The sequence below is a fragment of the Thamnophis sirtalis genome, unplaced genomic scaffold (assembly GCF_051295495.1).
Source record: "Thamnophis sirtalis isolate CommonGarterSnake01/CBP01778 unplaced genomic scaffold, rThaSir2_p1.2 scaffold_13, whole genome shotgun sequence".
NCBI classification, from domain to species: domain Eukaryota; kingdom Metazoa; phylum Chordata; class Lepidosauria; order Squamata; family Natricidae; genus Thamnophis; species Thamnophis sirtalis.
Window position 1 is genome coordinate 21,974,083 of NW_028261393.1, and position 16,508 is coordinate 21,990,590.

At 45.7% G+C, this 16,508-nt stretch overlaps 1 protein-coding gene across 1 annotated transcript in view; it reads left to right on the plus strand.

Moving 5' to 3' along the window:
• The window catches only part of LOC106550791 (protein argonaute-1), a 72,163-nt gene extending 57,250 nt beyond the window's left edge, over positions 1 to 14,913 (plus strand). The window contains exons 12-19 of the mRNA XM_087727170.1: positions 1,353 to 1,537; positions 2,385 to 2,544; positions 2,823 to 2,913; positions 3,768 to 3,962; positions 5,487 to 5,621; positions 6,774 to 6,875; positions 7,864 to 8,063; positions 10,861 to 14,913. Coding sequence (XP_087583296.1) covers positions 1,353 to 1,537; positions 2,385 to 2,544; positions 2,823 to 2,913; positions 3,768 to 3,962; positions 5,487 to 5,621; positions 6,774 to 6,875; positions 7,864 to 8,063; positions 10,861 to 10,969 — 1,177 coding nt within the window. The 3' untranslated portion in view covers positions 10,970 to 14,913. The remainder of the gene's footprint in view (positions 1 to 1,352; positions 1,538 to 2,384; positions 2,545 to 2,822; positions 2,914 to 3,767; positions 3,963 to 5,486; positions 5,622 to 6,773; positions 6,876 to 7,863; positions 8,064 to 10,860) is intronic.
• The last annotated feature ends 1,595 nt before the right edge of the window (positions 14,914 to 16,508 follow it).

Sequence of the window (16,508 nt, forward strand, 5' to 3'; positions counted from 1 at the left end):
CCCCAGCATTAAACAAAATATGAATTGCAATAGAAGGTAATATTTGTAGTTCAGGGTTGAAACGAAGGGTCATTGATGCTCTCTGAGCTTGGTTGTTGTCTTGCAGACGTTTCATTACCCAACTAGGTAACATAATCAGTGCTGATTGTGTAACATAGTAGGGTAGTGGAACATCAGCAAGAAAACAAGCTCCGAAAGCACCAAGGACACCATAAACAATAATTCCATTTTAACAGCTTTTGGAAATAAAGAATTACAGTTCTTGCTGGAATGTCAATTGTGGCAAGGCAGCTGGGTTCTTACCTGGGCTACCCAAGATTCCACATCAAAAACAATTGTAAAACTAAACATTTGTTGATTTTCATCTTCATTATTATTATTATTTTGAGATTTAAAATGCCTCCCCTTTGGATGATGTGCAAAATCTTACACGTTGCTTATGTCCAGAAGATTCCAGGTTGAAACTGTAGGTTCTCCACATAAGGATTCTGTCTCTACTTGGATTAGATCTGGTCGGCAACCAGTAGCTGTAGAGCCGCATGTGGCTCTTTCATCCCTCTGCTGCGGCTCCCTATCACTGATCAGCTCCATAATTGATAGGGCTTTCAGTTAGGACAGGTGGAGGAAAAAGGCTGCCGCACTAGGAGGAGACTCTATGGTGGGGGAACTGGGCTTCCGGTTGGCTCCAGAATTGAATGGGGGGCTTCCGGTTAGGACCTTTGTGGTTCTTTGTGTGTTTAATTTTGCCGACCCCTGTTCAGCTCAATAGAGAATGATTTGCTGGAAACAAGCTTATTTCCTGTCCTTTCCCAAAGGCAGACAATTCACAAAGTATGGGAATATTGATACAATACATTCCTGCTTTGCTTCCATTCTGGCCCCACTCCCTAGGCCAGTGTTTCTCAACTTTGGCAAGTTTAAGATGTGTGGACTTCTACCCTGTTTCCCTGAAAATAAGATCCTGTTGGAAAATAAACCCTAGCATGATTTTTTCAGGATGCTCATACTAGAAGCCCTATTCCAAAAATAAACCCCAGTTAAGATCATCAGCCAGATGGACGCAATTAGTAATGTATTTCCCCCTAAATAAGACTGAACCAGAAAATAAGCCCTAATGCATCTTTTGGAGCAAAAAATAATATGACCCGCCCAGTCTTATGTTTGGGGAAACATGGTAGGGAGTTCTGGGAATTGAAGTCCATACGTCTTAAACTTTTTAGTTATACCAAATAGTAACAACTAGCCATTTCTATAGCAATAACCAAGCTTCTTTCCTTTTGAGTGGGTGGCATATCAGTTGTGACAAATTCATCTACGCTCTTCTGATCTGACTTTCGGTTTTCTTTGGATAGGAACTTTACGGACCAGCTGCGCAAAATTTCTAAGGACGCAGGGATGCCAATCCAGGGCCAGCCTTGCTTCTGTAAATACGCCCAAGGTGCTGACAGTGTGGAGCCCATGTTCCGACACCTTAAAAACACATATTCAGGACTCCAGCTCATCATCGTCATCCTGCCAGGAAAGACCCCAGTGTATGGTATGTCATCAGAATCGGTGTAAGGAAAAGCATTTTGTTCTGACCCAGGCTTCCCGAGAGCATGAAGCAAACTCCTTGTCCCAACAAAAATCCCTTTTATTAATTAATTGTGAAGTCTTTCAAGGGACGATTTACAGTCCCAGACCTTATCTGTCTTGGAGAGCTGCCAGGCCGATATCTGCAAAACTTGGCCAGGAGTCTCGGAGAGTCAGGAACCAATTAAGTGAACTAATGGTCTCCTGCAAACTCCACTCCCCTTTTGCTCTTCTTTTATTCCCTATGGGAGGGATTTTCATCATCTACCTGTGGCCTTACTCCCAAGTCAACCCCTGTTCCTTAGCTGTTCCCTTCATCTGGCTCCAGCTGTTCCTCTGCCTCACTGATGTCTGCCTCTGAAGGCAGCTGATAACTGGCATACGGCTCTGGCCCCTCTCTGCCTTCGACACAGAGCTCTCATCAGAGCCTTCCCCAGACTCCAGGACTCACCCAGGTTCCTCCCCAACCTCCTCACTGTCCAAATCTGCTGCCAGCTCTGCTGGCTGCTGGCAGGCCAGAACATATTTGAGAAGGGTAGTCTTTAATTACTGCTTACTGTTCTGGCTGCAGAATTCTGGGAGTTGAAGTCCACACATCTTAAAACTTGCCAAAGTTGAGAAACACTGCATTAATCTAACCAACTTGTAGTATTAGAAAGTTTGGAACATCTCAAGAATTCTCCCTTAAGGGACTTTGATTTTATTCTCCACCTTGTTAATGGACGTATTCCTAAAGGGATTTGCTTGCGCTAAACAGGAACCGTCCTTTTACGAAGACCACTGACCTTTGATGCTCTGTTCTTTCCCTGCAGCGGAGGTGAAGCGTGTAGGAGACACCCTTCTGGGCATGGCCACTCAGTGTGTGCAGGTCAAAAATGTGGTGAAGACGTCCCCCCAGACTCTTTCCAACCTCTGTCTCAAGATCAATGTGAAACTTGGAGGAATTAACAATATCTTGGTGCCCCATCAGCGGTACGTATTGCTCGGGGTTGACCACTTTCCTTGTTCCTACTCTATGCTTCTATTATCTTCTCTCTCTTCGTCTTTTGGAACTCCTTTGCAAAATCGATCATGAGCTCCTGAAGTCTACGAGGTCTGGTCATAAAATAGGTTTTTTTCGGTGCTGTTGTTACTTTGAGCAGTCACTAGAGAAATGGTTGTCAGTCAAAAACTGCCTGTAGTATCTACCCTCAGTCATCTGAGAACCCTCTTTGGCGATCCTTAAGACTCCTGCTTCATGTTGCTCCTAGATCTGCCGTTTTTCAGCAGCCGGTTATATTCCTGGGAGCTGATGTGACTCATCCTCCAGCTGGTGATGGAAAGAAGCCCTCCATAACAGCTGTAAGTTCACTTTTCCAAAGTTGGGGTCTTAAACAAAACAAAGATGCTTCAGCTTTGGAATTTTGGTGGAAACCGGGTCTCAGCAGAAGACCTGATTTTGGGAGTCCTCTCCTCCTCCTCCCCTCTCCTCATCTTCTCTCCTCCCCTCCCCTTCTCTCCTTCTCCTCCTTTCCCCTCCTCTCCCCTCCCCTCCCCTCCCCTCCTCTCCTTATTAAGGCTGGTAAAGCAAGGATGGGATTTCATGTTTCCCTAATGTCCTTCTCCTGATCTCGTCTTCAGTATATTGTTTCACTTTAGCCAGTTGCACCTTAGTCAATAATCCACATTCAAGCATGGTTTAAGCCAGTGGTGGGATTTAAATAATTTAACTCTGCCCTAATGAGCAGCTGGGTAGGCGTGGCTCGGTAGTCATGTGACTGGGTGGGCGTGGCCAACTCAACATCACTCAGGTCAATGGGCGCTTTGCCTTAGCTGTTACAATGTAATAAGTGTTAACTGGAGAGGCAGTTTCTGTAAGCAGGGCAATAAAGATGAGGCTAAAAACAACACCAGAGTGTTTCCTTCCTGCCTTCCTTACAGGATTAGCCCTGTAAAGTGGGGAAAAAACAAAAGATTTCTTCTAACAACCGGTTCTCCGAATTGCTTAGAAATTCAACAATTGGTTCTCCTGAATAGGTGTGAACTGGTTGAATCCCACCACTGGTTTAAGCTCAACCAGTGTTTTCCCGTCATCCTAGACTCCCCTTCTCCCAAAAATGCTACAGTATATAAAGATTTGAGATCCACCCAACACCTGTTGCCTTCCACTTTCACTGTGAGCGACACATAGACGTTGCCTCTTTGTTTGACGGCAGGTGGTGGGGAGTATGGATGCCCACCCAAGCCGCTACTGTGCCACAGTTCGGGTACAGCGGCCACGCCAGGAAATCATTGAAGACCTTTCCTACATGGTCCGAGAACTCCTCATCCAGTTCTACAAGTCTACACGCTTCAAACCCACACGCATCATCTTCTACCGGGATGGTGTGCCTGAGGGACAACTGCCACAGGTGAGGAAGACTTCCTGACACTTCTTGAACATCAGGTGTTGCATGGAAGGAGGAGTTCGCTCTCAGGTTCGCCTTGGGTTGGTAGAGCCACCTTCCCTTCTTTAGATGCTTATGGGAGCACAATGTTCTGACCCAGGCTTCCTTAACATGCATGAAGCAGAGTCTTGGTCCCGGCAAAACCTCTTTTATTTACATGATTGTGAATTCCTTTCATTCACAGTCAGCAAGGCTTAGCAAACAGTCTTTCAGAGGAATGTTTATCCACACACACCTTATCTCGTTTGGAGACCTGCCAGATAACTAGTTTTCAAACGCAGGGCAAGGCAACACTTGGCACAGAGTCTCTTAAAGTCACAAACAGACCTTTCCACTCTTGAAACGATTGAAGGAACAAATAGTTTCCTGCAAAAGCCCACTCCTCATTTGTTCCTCTTTTGTTTCTTATGGGAGGGGCCAATCACCTCCAAGGTGTGACTTTACTCCCAAGTCGACCCTGCTTTTTTAGTTGTTCTTGTCTTCTGGCACTTCTGCGCATGCGCACACTGGGAACAGGCTCCAGCTGTTCCTCTGCCTCACTGCTATCTAGCTCCCTCTCTGCCTCCAATGCAGAGCTCTCATCAGAGCCTTCCCTAGACTGCAGGACTGGCCCATGTTCCTCCCCAACCTCTTCACTGTCTAACTCTATTGTCATCTCCGCTGCCTGGCCGCAACACACAACTTCCCAATATTTATTGCGCAACTACAGGACATTCCTCAACTTACGACTGCAATTGGGATCCAAATTTCTGTTGCAAAGCAAGCAAGGCAGTTAATTTTATGACTTTTTTCCCCACTGTGGTTAAGCAGATCACTGCTTGTTAAATGAACCACCGGTCATTTAAACAAATCCAGCTTCCCTGTTGAGTTGAACTGGTCGTAAGCCACTTTTTTCAGAGCTGTTGTAACTTCCAAAAGTCACTAAACAGAAATGGTTGTGAGGATCCATAGTCATGTTAGATGGGACATGGTGGCTCAGTGGCTAAGATGCTGAGCTTGTCGATCAGAAAGATCGGCAGTTTGGCAGTTCGAATCCCTAGTGTCGTGTAATGGAGTGAGCTCCTGTTACTTGTCCCAGCTTCTGCCAACCTAGCAGTTCGAAAGTATGTAAAAATGCAAGTAGAAAAATAGGGACCACCTTTGGTGGGAAGGGAACAGTATTCCGTGCGTCTTCGGCATTTAGTCATGCTGGCCACATTGTCTTCGGACAGCGCTAGCTCTTTCAGCTTTGTAACGGAGACGAGCACCGTCCCTTAGAGTCAGGAACGACTCGCACATATGTTAGAGATTTTCCTGGATCTTCCTAACTTCTAATCTTCGGGCATCCACTTCTTTGCCACCAGGAGCTGCACAATTTGCCATGATTGGACATCCCTGATCTACATAGTCTGGGTCCTTTGGGGAGGGGGCGCAAAAGAAAACTCCCAAGTGGGCTTCTCAGGCTCTCCTCTATTAATCGTGTTAGTATTATTTTCCTTCCTTCCTCAGATCCTCCACTATGAGCTTCTGGCCATCCGGGATGCCTGCATCAAACTGGAGAAGGATTACCAGCCGGGCATCACCTACATCGTGGTTCAGAAAAGACATCACACTCGCCTCTTCTGTGCAGACAAGAATGAGAGGGTGAGCCTCAAAGATGTTTGTGTGTGTGTGTAGGTTTATTGGATTTTGCATTGTGGTTTTATTTCTGTAAGCCACCGGGGTCCCTGTAAGCTGGGCGGCTGTGCAGGTTATCCTCAACATACGACCACAATGGAGCCCAACATTCCCCTTTCTAAGTAAAACATTAAATAAAATTTGCCCCATTTTGCGACCATTCTTGTCACCATTCTTAAGTGAATCCCTACAGTTGCTATGTTAGTAACATCATTTTCAAGTGAATCTGGCTTCCCCATGCCCTTTGCTTATATCGGAAGGTCGCAAAAGGGGATTGCATGACCCTGGGACACTGCAACCGTCATAAGTACATGCCAGTTGCTAAGCCTCTGGATTTTGATCACATGACCGTTGGGATGCTGCAATGGATTGTAAGTCATTTTTTCCCCAGTGCCGTTGTAACTTTGGTCACTAAATGAACTGGTGTACGTCGAGGACTACCTGTATACATTTTCTACCTAAATAAATACATTCCACAATTTGAAAACTGCTTAGACAGGTGTCAGGCTACGGTTAAGTGTGAAAAATGTTGTTTTTAAGTTACTTTTATTCCGTTGCATTGTAACTTTTAAAGATCACTAAATCAATTGTTGTAAGTTGAGGACTACCTATAAGTCAAACTTCATGGCAGAATTGTAGAATTAAAGACCCTGGCAATTTTTATGGAAACTTGTTCCCATTTTGTCTGGTAGCCTTCCCATTGCTATTGTATGCAGCCGTGGTGGGGAACCTATGGAATATGTGCCTGAAGTGGAGGCAGAGCCATGTCGCCCCAGCTCAGCTCCACCATGTATGCATGCGTGCTTCCTGCTGGCAAGCTGATTTTCGGGTCCCTGCCGCACATGCGCAGAGGGAGAGGCACATATGGGAGATGTGCACACATGCATGAGGGCGGGGGTTGTGTTTGCGTGCATGGGGGTGAGGGAAGCATTTTTGGTCCTAGGAGGCTGTAGGGAGGTCTACTAGGCCCAAAACGGTACGGGGGGGGGATTGTGCATGCATGTGCAGTGGGGGGCATGGGCAGTGGTAGTTGCGCACGCTTTTGGCACGTGATGACAAAAGGGTTAGCCATCACTGATATATAACTTTCTCTTTGTCTGTCTCTCTCTCTCTCCGCAGATTGGCAAAAGTGGAAACATACCAGCAGGAACCACTGTTGATACAAACATTACTCATCCTTTTGAGTTTGACTTCTACCTGTGCAGTCATGCCGGCATTCAGGTATCTTTTTTTTTAGTAGCTTCCTGGCAGAGATAGGTAAGGCAGCCCTCCTTCCAGGATGTGGTGGACTTCATTTCCTAGCATTCTCTGCCATGACTGCAAAGTCTAGGGATGGAAGGCCACATTTGGGGGCGGAGGGCGGGGGGAAATGACGATGACGGCCAAACTGAATCAGTGAATGGAACAACCAACCCATAATGTCAGGCCTGCGGCCATCTTTTCTTTTGCATCTTTGGCCTGCTACACTTTCTATTATTCTACTATTCATTTTCTATTGTGGGAAAACGGGTGGGGGGGTTGTAAGGAGTGAGATCCTATATAGCCATAACAAAATTCTTTCTAGAAAGCCAAGGTCATCCTTTGTCTTTGCATCTCTGCACCTGGCCGAAATTGGATGGGTGGGAGCTGCCAGCATAGCAGTGGAAGATTGGACCATGTGATGGACTTGTGGGTGTGGGGGCAAGATCTTGAACTTTCAACTGGGTGGGGAAAACCGGGAAGCTTTCAGATGTGCCAACATGGCTCTCTTAATAAATTGAAACTTTGAGCAATACTTTGCCTTGGACTCTGATTTAATTTTGGATGCTATTTGGAACCCTGACACATAATCTCAGAGGACCTTTCAGACTTGTCACCCATCCTCCGAGGGGTACAGACAGTCCTCAACTTATGATCATTAAATGACTTTGCTTGTCAGAAGGTTATAAAAACATGGTCAGGTGAGCCTGGAACACTGCCACCGGTGTGAATCTGATGCCAAGCGTCTGAATTTTAATCATGTGATCACGGGGATCCTGCAGTGGTTGTAAATGTGGGGAAAAAAATCATGTCACTTTTTTCAATCGGTTGGAATGTCCAACGGTCACTCAAGTCAACTGTTGTAAGTGGAAGACTGCCTGTACCAATTTCTTTCCTGCACCCCCACCTTCCATCGTTGTGCTGTTAATGTTTCTTGACTCCTTTCATTCTTTCTTTCCTTCTCCCCTAGGGTACCAGCAGACCCTCCCATTACTACGTGCTTTGGGACGATAACCGGTTTACAGCAGATGAGCTACAAATTCTCACCTACCAGCTTTGCCACACCTACGTCCGTTGCACGCGCTCTGTTTCTATCCCAGCACCAGCATACTATGCTCGATTGGTGGCCTTCCGGGCACGATATCACCTTGTAGACAAAGAGCATGACAGGTAAGTAGTGGCACCTCCCACCAGCCCCTATGAAGATGCTCCTTGCAGAGCCCAACATACCACCACTGGGTGGCGCTAGGGAGTTAGAGGTTCTGGTGTTCTCTGAGCTGGGTTATTTCTTGAAGAGCTTTTATTACCTGATATACCGTATTTTTCGGAGTATAAGACGCACTTTCCCCTAAAAGAGGGTGAAAGTTTGGGTGCGTCTTCTACACCGAATGTAGACCCACTGGCTCCCACTCTTTGGACTCTGCCTCCCAGCAATTTACCGCCTTGCAGAAAACAGCTGGTTTCAGTTTCAGCTTCAACACGGTCTGATTAGCACAAGCAGCTGATTGTCGGTTGGATCGGCCTCCCGACCATCAGGTGTTTCGGGATGCAGGGATTGCCATTGCCTATTGCCGCCTCCATGTGCCTCTTTTTCCGCTTCCCATATTTGACTCTACGCACCCTATTTACAGCCTCCGCGTGCCCTATTCTTCTGCCCATTCCAATCCCCACCACTTGGAAAGGGCAGGAAATGGGGCACAAGGAGGCCAAAACGGGGGTGTACAGAACCTGAAAATGGGATACAGAGTCCAAAAATGGGGTGTGTGGAGGTGGCAATGACAATTGACAATAGTTACCTATGACAATCCCTGCAGCCTGAAACAACTGATCTTGGGGAGGCCAGACAATCAGCTGCTTGTGCTAATCAGGCTGTGCCGAAACTGAAAGGGGCTGTTTGCTGCAAGGAGGCAAATTGCTGGGAGGCAGAGGCAGATTTTTTTTCTTATTTTCCTCCCCAAAAGCTAGGTGTCTCTTATAGTCTGGAGCGACTTATAGTCTGAAAAATATGGTATCTCTTTAAGATGGAAGCTGATTCCTGTCATTAATTCCCCTATCTGGCAACAAAGCTGTTGATTTTTTTAAAAATAGAAGTCTCTGAGCTTGAAAATGAGTTCGCTGCTGGTATAAGGATGAAGTGGCATAACTTGGCACCAGAACAGTGGTGGGTTCCGGATTCTGTTCCAACCAGTAGGGTTGGAATGGCCCCCAGCGTCACCCACATGCACATCCTTTCTTGTTTTCATCCCTGAAAGATAGATGCGTCTTATACTTCAGAGCATCTTATACTCTGAAAAATACAGTAACTGATAATGTTACTCGGCCTGGTAACAAAAAGTCATCCAACATCCTTGTTTAGAAGAGAGACAAATGGGTATTGCAGCTAAATCTTGGAAGCTGTAATTTACATTGGGGAGGGAGGGTGCATGAATGGGGAATTATGAAGTATCTGAGGAAAGAAATTACATTGACAGTACAGGTAGTCCTTGACCTACGACCACAACAGAGCCCAACATTTCTGTTGCTAAGTGAGACATTTGTTAAGTGAGTTTTGCCCAATTTTTATGACCTTTCCTGCGCAAATTGATAGATAAACCTCTGCAATTATTAAGTTAGTAACTCGGTTGTTAAGTGAATCTGGCTTCTCCATTGACTTTGCTTGTCAGAAGGTCGTAAGAGGGGAATCACATGACCTCTGAACACTGCAACCGTCATAAATAAATGAATCAATTGCCAACTTGCACCTGAATTTTGATCACGTGAACAAGAGGATGCTGTAATGGTTGGGTGGAAAATGGTCATAGGTCACTTTTTCCAGTACCATTGTAACTTGAAATAGTCATTTAATGAACTGTTGTAAGTCAAGGATTACCTGCATTTCACTTAGCAATAGCCATAGCACTTAGACATATATGCGTTACAGCCCTTTCTAAGCAGTTTACAGAGTCAGCCTTTTGCCCCCAACAATCTGGGTCCTTGTTTTACCCACCTTGGAAAGATGAAAGGCTGAGTCAACCTTGAGCGTGGTGAGATTCGAACTGCCAAATTTCAGGCAGCCGGCAGTCAGCAGAAGTCCCCTTCAGTACTGCACTCTAACCACTGCACCACCATGATTCACTTAAATCAAATAAAGTCTGCATCTCTGCTCAAAAAATTGTTTAGCCCTCCACACCAACTCCCCAGCATGTGGTCGAAAGCCAAAAAAACTGCCCCCAGTCTGGAAAAGGTTTTGTCCCTTTAGTTTGTCTCCAATACCCTTAGACTTATGGAAGAGGGAGGAAAAAACCACAAACTTTTTATATTACAGAGGTGTGTAGTTTATCTGGAGCAGGGGGTCTCCAACCTTGGCAACTTTAAGCCTGGCAGACTTCAATTCCCATAATTCCCCAGCCGGCTTTGCTTTAAGCTTGGAGGACTTTAAGCCTGGGGGACTTCAACTCCCAGAATTCCCCAGCTGGCTTTGCTTTAAGCTTGGAGGACTTTAAGCCTGGGGGACTTCAACTCCCAGAATTCCCCAGCCGGCTTTGCTTTAAGCTTGGAGGACTTTAAGCCTGGGGGACTTCAACTCCCAGAATTCCCCAGCCGGCTTTGCTTTAAGCTTGGAGGACTTTAAGCCTCGGGGACTTCAACTCCGAGGATTCCCCAGCCGGCTTTGCTTTAAGCTTGGAGGACTTTAAGCCTGGGGGACTTCAACTCCCAGAATTCTGGGAATTGAAGTTTGCCAGGCTTAAAGTTGCCAAGGTTGGGGACCACTGATCTAGAGCAGTGTTTCCAACTATGGCAACTTTAAGATGCTGGCTGGGGAATACTGAGTGTTGAAGTCTTAAAATTCCCTGGAATAAAATCTGTGTTGTTTTATGGTGACAGTGATTTCCCTGTCAAGAGAAATCTGCCATCCTCATCCCTTCCGCATTCTGACTAATAATGCTCTGTTTTAATCCTTTTAATTCCTTTTCCTCTGCCTTTTTAGTGGAGAAGGCAGTCACATCTCCGGCCAGAGTAATGGCCGAGACCCTCAAGCTCTCGCCAAGGCCGTGCAGGTTCATCAGGACACTTTACGTACGATGTACTTTGCTTGAAAGCCCAACATTTTTACCTCACTCCAGAAAGCTTTCAGATTTGAAGGAGCCATACAAAAAAGAGAAAGAAAGAAAGAAAGAAAGAAAGAAAGAGAGAAAGAAAGAAAAAAGAAAAAGAAAGAGAAAGAAAAAAAGAAAGAGAGAAAGAAAGAAAAAGAGAAAAAGAGAAAAAAGAAGAAAAAGAAGCATTGGCGCACCTTGTGGTTATCCCAGCAGGCCGCGGACAAAACATTTCTAGGAAACCACCCTCGTTTTCCAGAGTCAACGCAAGAGAACTGCGTAACTGGATGGACTCACCTCTGTAGTATTAAAACAAGAGAGACTTTCTGTTTTTTCAGGCTTTCCAGTTACTTGACCAAACAAATGCAAAAAAAAAAAATTGAAACCGAGGGAGGGAAACTGTCTTTCAATTTAAAAACAAAACAGGTTTAATGACTGGGATGGTGAGGAGAGGCAGGAGACGCAATATTAGACTTCTGACTGTGAAATAAGAAGAGTTCCAGTCCTTTTAATGCCCCCAATCAAAAATGCTGTTTCTTATTGGTTCAGGGTGGGTGGGAGTGGGTGGGGGGTGGGACTTGTAGAGCCTTAAAACAGATGACTAGATTTATAAAAACTAATATTTTAGGATACAAAATGCTTTAATTGGCGAAGAAGAAAAGAAGCCAGTAGTTTATAGATGAATTTTAACACAGTCCCCCCTTCTCCACAGAAGAAAGAAAGAAAAAAAATATGAATTTTCCCCCTCCCCTTTCTATATAATTATGGTGTAAGGTACCCGCAGCACTTACCACAAAAGGAAACTTGTCTTCCGTCTGTTTAAAAAGTGAGTTGGCTGCTGCCCTTTTAATGCGGCAGAAACACACCGTGGGCGAGTGCCTTACTTCAATGCTACAAAACAATGACTTTTTTTTTCGCCTTTCGGGGTTAAAAAAAAAAAGGAAACCAACAATGCTCTTGACTTGACTTGGTCGTGGTCCAGATCTCTAGCTTGAAAGTTTTGGGGTTTTGTTGATGTTCACCAAGCATACCATTTCATGTTAGCTCACAGCCTCGTGGTGGATTACAATTCTGTGCACTTTTATCCTGACATAGAAATTCGGAGAGCTGATGATGATTTAAAAAAAAACAACCTGCTTTTTCTTTTTTTTTAAAAAAATATGATGAATTGCAATTGATTTAATTGCTTCTGATATATTTCTTGTGTGGTGATTTCCCCCCCCCTCCTTTTTAATTTAAAGAACGCTGCATTTCTGACGAACAGAGTGTGTGTGTAAAAAAGGAAGTGTGTTTTTGTCTGCCCTGTAAGCACAAAAGAAAAAAGAAAAAAAAGAACTCTGCTATCAATCCATGCCCTGATTTTTTTAATATACGGATGAAATTTTTTATTATCAAGTATTTTTATATGATGCCGAGTCTATTGCCAAAACTTACACTCAAATTCTCACTTGTTTACATCATCTTCCCTACTTTTGTCTGACATTTTGGGAATATTCTTACAGTGCACCAAGTAGATGGCTGGATCACCACAAAAACTCAAATTGGAATTATATCGAGAAGGTTTCCAGGGGGCTGACTTTCCCAGGAGCTGCCCAGCCCCTCCCGAATCTTTGTGCTGTATAGTGAAGGAATGATTATTTCATTTACTGCAGTTGTGTAACCCTGATGTCTTCTCAAGCCTTCTGCTGTGTTTTTCTATCTAGCATGATAGTGAAGATGGACCTAAACCAAGCCCGTTTCTCCAGCTTGCTTTGAGATCAGAACATTAAAACGCACTTTGCTGTTTGTCTATAGAAATGGATCCTGATTTTCTAGGGATAAAACAAACCAGTCCTTTTACCCCATGGCTGTGAATTCCAGTTTTCCTTCCTGCAACAAACACCTGACCCCTCGCAAACTGAATTCGGAAGGAAGCCCGTGCCATATGTTGTTTCCAAACCATATTTTGTCGCTTCAGAGTTGTATCTTCGAGTGCCAACGTGAGTTTTCAACATCAGCCACGGCAAAAGATCCCACTTCTCCCAAAAAGCTGCACAACTCTCTTGTAGTTTTTGTGGAAAAAACCCTCCCCCATCCCCCCAAGGAAAGGCAAGACTTGCGGGGTGAGACTTGTGAACTGTGTACTTCCAACATTGTTCAATTTTCTTCTCTTTTTTTAGGCCTTATCTCTTCTCCCCGCCCCCTTCCCCTGCCCTCCCCTGCTTCCCCATCTCCCACAGGGCAGAATGTTAACCCATCTGAAAGCTATGCAAACAAACAGGCCACTCAGAACGGGACCCAGTTGGGTGCTTTGCCATTTGATTGTGAGTCTGTCTTCTTTAAACCACAAGGCTAACAACTGCTAAGGGAATGCACCAGCGCGCATCAAGAGGAGGTGGAAATTCATGACACAATGCTTTATCTCAGATGGCCTCTGAGCCACTTGTCTCTTGGACTACTTAACGGGGGTGGAGGTGGTTGATCTTTGAAACACAAATAATGCAGATTGTGGGTTCAGTGATCCTTCCTTCCTTCCTTCCTTCTTCTCATCCACCCAACGTCCTTCCTCTCATCCATTCTCCTGCCTTCCTTCCTGCTTCTCTCTCTCCCTCCCATCTTCCTTTCCCCGAAAATAAGACCTCCCCGGATAATAAGCCCAATTGGGCTTTGGAGGGCATGCACTCAAATTAGCCCTCCCCCCAAAATAAGCCCTCCCCGAAAATATTGGCAGCAGCCATGAGGTGACCCTCACTCATTGCCTCCTGCACCTCAAAAATAATAAGACTTCCCCGAAAATAAGGCCAAGCGCTTATTTTAGGGGTCAAAAGAAAATATGACCCTGTCTTATTTTGGGGGAAACACAGTACTTACCTCCTTCCTTCCTCCTCCCATCTTACCTACCTACCTACCTCCTTCCTTCCTTCCTTCCTTCCTTCCTTCCTTCCTTCCTTTCCTCCTTGAATCCTTCAAAGTTGGCATTGTTTTGCCCTGGGCACCTGCTCTCAAACAGAAGCATCAAGACCGAAAGCCAACATTGCTTAACCAAGTGCCTGCATGGCGAACTCACCTACCAGCCTTCATTGAAGTTCCTTGTAGACAATTACCACTTGCCTCGCCTCTTCTCAGCTTTTGTGTGAAAATGCATTTGCAAAACAAAAAACCGGAAGGACATTTTTGAGTTTTTCTTGGTGTCTCTTCGCTCCGTCTGCCTCTTTCTGCTTGGAGTAGATTCTCACTTCTGACACCAGCACTGCGACTGCGATTCTAAACTATTTTTGAGCAAGAATAAGCAACTTGGGCATTTGCAGAAGGGGAAAGTTGGGGGAGAAGAGAATCCGAAAGAAACTTGGCGCTTTGACAAAACCACCACAACCACCAATGCTTTAAAACCAACACAAAACCTCCAAGACTTGAATTGTTACCAGTGGATCCCGTTTTCAGTAGTTTTATATTTTTATTTTTTGCACTCCACAGTTAGGTTGCTGCTTTTAAAGGAGGAGGAGGGGGATGTGGCATGATTGAGGGGATGTTGAGTGGCCAGCACTTTCCTCACCCCACCCCACCCCACTTCTTTCCCTCTCCCCACCTGGTGCATGCAGAGTTTTCACAAAGTGCCGTAAATAATGTAATTGCTGCAACCTCTTTGAAACCATGTTTTTCTAAGTTTAGAAAAAAAAACCTTTCGTTTTGATGTTTTAAGAACTGGGCTAACCACCCCCCTGCATGTGCTAAGTAACAAAAGCTACCTGTTGCATTCCTGCTTTGCTTGGGCAAAACTTGTCTTCTGTTTTTTGGAGGGTCAGAGAGTGCCCCACAAAAGAGGAAACATTCTCTGCTTCAGTTTCTTCCTCCATCACTAAGTGTGGCTGTTGTTGCTGTTGCGCATGGCATGGGTGTTTTTGTGAGATCCGCAAAACAATAATAATAATAAAAAGTGTTTCAGGATGTTTCGCCTTGCACCTTAACCTGTATTCCTTGTGATATGCTTTCCCCCACCCCTTATGCGGCTGGAAACGTTGCTGACTTCCCACAGTCTGTGTAGCTGGATGGGGGGGAGGGAGGGAGGGTGTGTGTGAATGCAGCATCCAAATGTAGCTGTCGTTGTTGGTTTTTATTAGGATTATTTTTAATTTGCCTGCACTGCTGCTTGTTCCGATGGACTCCTTAGGTCTGAACGAAGGGAAAGGGAAGTGGGTGGATGAGGCTTCCACATGCAAGGAGAGATGTAAAAATGAGACCCGACTGAAGATGGGAGCCCAGTGGTTTGAAGCGATGGGCCCCGATGCCACATCGGAAGCTGGCATCGCAAAGACCTGGATCCAGAACTGGCCTGGCTTTGTAGGATTGAAGGATTCCAGTTGCATAGGGCAGTGGTGGTGAACCTTTATTGCACCGAGTGCTGAAACAGGAGAATGTGCGGGAGAGCATTGGAAACCGGAAGAGCAGCTCCCCAGCGTGCATGCAGGAAAGCACCGGAAACAGGAAAAGCAGTTCCTGGGCGAGCCAGGAAGCTGAGCTTCTGGTTTCTGGCATGCACATGTGTGCCAGTCATCTGGTCTTGCAGTTTCTGGTATTCATACATGTGCAAAGACATGCATGCTCCCGGGGTGCCCATGTTCGCCAGGGAGTTGCTATTCCAGTTTCCGATGCTCCCGCGTGCAAAGGCCATCTGGCTGGGGTGCATGTGCAGACCGGAACCTAGAAGAGCAACGGGTGACGGCCTGGCTTGCCCGGAGAGATGGCTGTGTATGCTACTTCCAGCACATGCGCCATAAGTTCTCCATCACTGGCTTAGGGGCACATTTTTCTCTGCATCCTGATGTTTTCAGTAGAGATGGGGCATTTCAAGCATTATGTCAGTGTTTCTCAACTTTGGTAACTTGGAAGAGGTGTGCACTGTAACTTCCAGAATTCCCCAGCCAGCCATGCTGGCTGGGGAATTCTGGGAGTTGAAATCCATACCTCAAAGTTGAGAAACACTCACCTAGGTTTGCAATAGTGCCAATTATCTGTAGCTCAGGTGTTAGGAGGAGGGTGGAGGTTCATTCTCCAAGCTTATGGGTTGGTTTCCAGACGTTTTGTTACCGGGCTATGTCACTTCAGCGGAATTTAGGGAATGTCAGTGTTGGCATTCTGCTGCTCCTTCATGCGGTCCCATCCCCAGACCTACTGACTACACAAACCCCCTTAAAAGCCGAAGAACAGCAACACAGGCGTCCCCTAAATCCTGCTGAAAACGTTACCTAGCCTGTTAACGAAACGTCTGGAGAACCAACCCACCGCCTCGCAGAACAGACCTCTACCTTCTCTGACCTAGGAGTGGCTGGGCTTCTGACGTACGTTATCTCAACGCCATGATCTACGCTGGGTGGGGATTGTGAGAACTGGAAGTCAGCAGAACCTAGAAAGTGAGAATTTCCTCCCCCCCATCCCTGACCTAAGGACCTGGCAAAATGTACTTGAGAATTTAAAAGTGGAAGCATCTGGAATTCCCCCCCCCCCCCAAATTTGGTGGATACTTCAGAACCTTCTCAGGTTCTTCTGGTTTCTGATCAGAATA